General features: G+C 40.8%; 1 protein-coding gene across 1 annotated transcript in view; it reads right to left on the bottom strand.

The window, feature by feature from the left end:
• Positions 1-221: 221 nt before the first annotated feature.
• The window catches only part of tmed7 (transmembrane p24 trafficking protein 7), a 3,315-nt gene continuing 1,663 nt past the window's right edge, over positions 222-1,873 (bottom strand). Inside the window, exons 4-5 of the mRNA XM_020602411.1 lie at positions 1,860-1,871; positions 222-1,089 (exon numbers count right to left, since the gene is read on the bottom strand). Of these exons, the coding sequence (XP_020458067.1) occupies positions 853-1,089; positions 1,860-1,871 (249 nt within the window). The 3' untranslated portion in view covers positions 222-852. The remainder of the gene's footprint in view (positions 1,090-1,859; positions 1,872-1,873) is intronic.

The following is a 1,873-nucleotide window of genomic DNA, read 5'->3' on the forward strand; positions in this document are numbered from 1 at the left end:
GTGTGGTTAGATTGAAGTATTACTTTACCTTGATGAGCTTTTGAGCAAATTGAGTCAAAATACAGAAATTGTCTTTTTCAAAAGGAACTGGGAACACAGTCATCTCTAAATTCAATCCTTTCTTTTCAAGCTAATATTATATGAAAGGGGGGCTACTCTGTACAGCAAACTCTCTTCTAATAAATCATCTGAGACAAGTGCTCACAAAAGCAAACACAGTATCTAGTCTTTCCCACTCAAAATAGTGAGGTTTAATAACAACAAAGAAAAATGTAACCGATTCTTTCCAAATGCAATATTTGTGGGGAAACACCCTTTGCCTTGCCAGTTTTGCTGTTTTAAGAGACCAAAATGCTCTGCAGAAAGTAACCTGAAGCACCCCTACGTTATGAATACATTTAATTACAGCTTCAACTACCTTGCTTATATTCAGTGCAAATTTGGCCTGGGGAGGGGGGGGAACAAATCAAACAGAGAGACTATGAGATGACAGCAGCAGAAAAGAAAACAAACATATGAACAAATTTAGAAATTATTTCAAATACTTAGTACTTCAGGTTTGCTTTAACTAGATGACCATCTTGAACTGCCTCTAACATGGATTCTTACAAGCAAGACAACCAGCATTTCTTCAGGTTGTTTCTTTTACCCCTTAAACACATAAAATCTTTTTGCTCAACACTCATTTGCATAAAGTTTGTAAGAACTGCAGTGCTGAATCTTAATGACATGTCAGATTGTACAACCTGGCAGTTTGATATGATCCAATTTCAGATCAGCACTGCTGTTCTAACCCACTCTAAGCACATGAGCCCAGGTACAGATAAAGAAAGTCACAGTGCTCAGAGACTGTTATGATCCGATACGTGTTGTAGTGGTCTTCTTGTCAGAGAAGAAGCTTCTCAGCAGGACCACCTGGCTGATGCTGACCACCAGAAGGATAATGGCTTCCCCAATGGACCAGAACGCAACACGGGTGTTGAGGTCCTCTGCACGACTGCGTCCCTGAGCCTCACGAAGGCGGAAGTGGGTCTGGTAATCAATGACCGACTTCAGGGCCTCATGGATGGACACGCAGGCTGATTCCATCTGGAATTGGTCAAAAATGGAAGATCAATATAGGATATGTAGAGTGTGGCTGAACATTCATGATTAACAACACTTTGATTCACAAACTAGACAACTCTTGGGGAGCAGGTGCAAAAACATCCTCCAAATTGTAAAATTAAAAGGCATAGATTTAAGTTAATCAGACCCCACAACCACCCCCTTCAGGATATGGAATAAAGTGTCTAACTACTTCATGCCTCTAAAATATTACACTTATTGGTGGAAGTAGTTCCTTGTTATTGTTCTCATAATAGGTTTCACCTGCTGTAATAAAATAAATAAATAAAACCACAACAGAGCAGCCAAGATTGGGTGCATCCTGTTTGCTTTAACTGTCCTTGAGATGCATTTAGAATTTGACTTAAAATAGTGTAAATAAAAAAAAAAAAGGGCTCTGTGATGGACTGCTCCGGAGTGCATGTGACCTGAGACTGAAATGACAGGTTATCTTTCTGCACAACAATGATGCGAAACATACTATACAGTCAAGACAACGCTGTAGTGGCTTCAGGACAAGTCTGACTGTCATTGAGTGACCCAGCCAAAACCCAGACTCCTTAAAACAACTGTGGAGTGACCCTGGTTTGGAATCCTCTCTCATGGTGTACCAAATGCTGCCAGGAAGGTGTCCCTCCAGTTTCTCAGTTGGGTGAAATAAAAACTAATGGGGCTTATGTCAGTGTTACGTTCCCTCCCACAGCATGCAAAAATATAGGTCTGCATGTCTAAACACACTCTCTAGCACTCACCTGGGTGAGCGCAG

The sequence above is a fragment of the Monopterus albus genome, unplaced genomic scaffold (genome assembly GCF_001952655.1).
Source record: "Monopterus albus unplaced genomic scaffold, M_albus_1.0 scaffold56.1, whole genome shotgun sequence".
Classification (NCBI taxonomy): domain Eukaryota; kingdom Metazoa; phylum Chordata; class Actinopteri; order Synbranchiformes; family Synbranchidae; genus Monopterus; species Monopterus albus.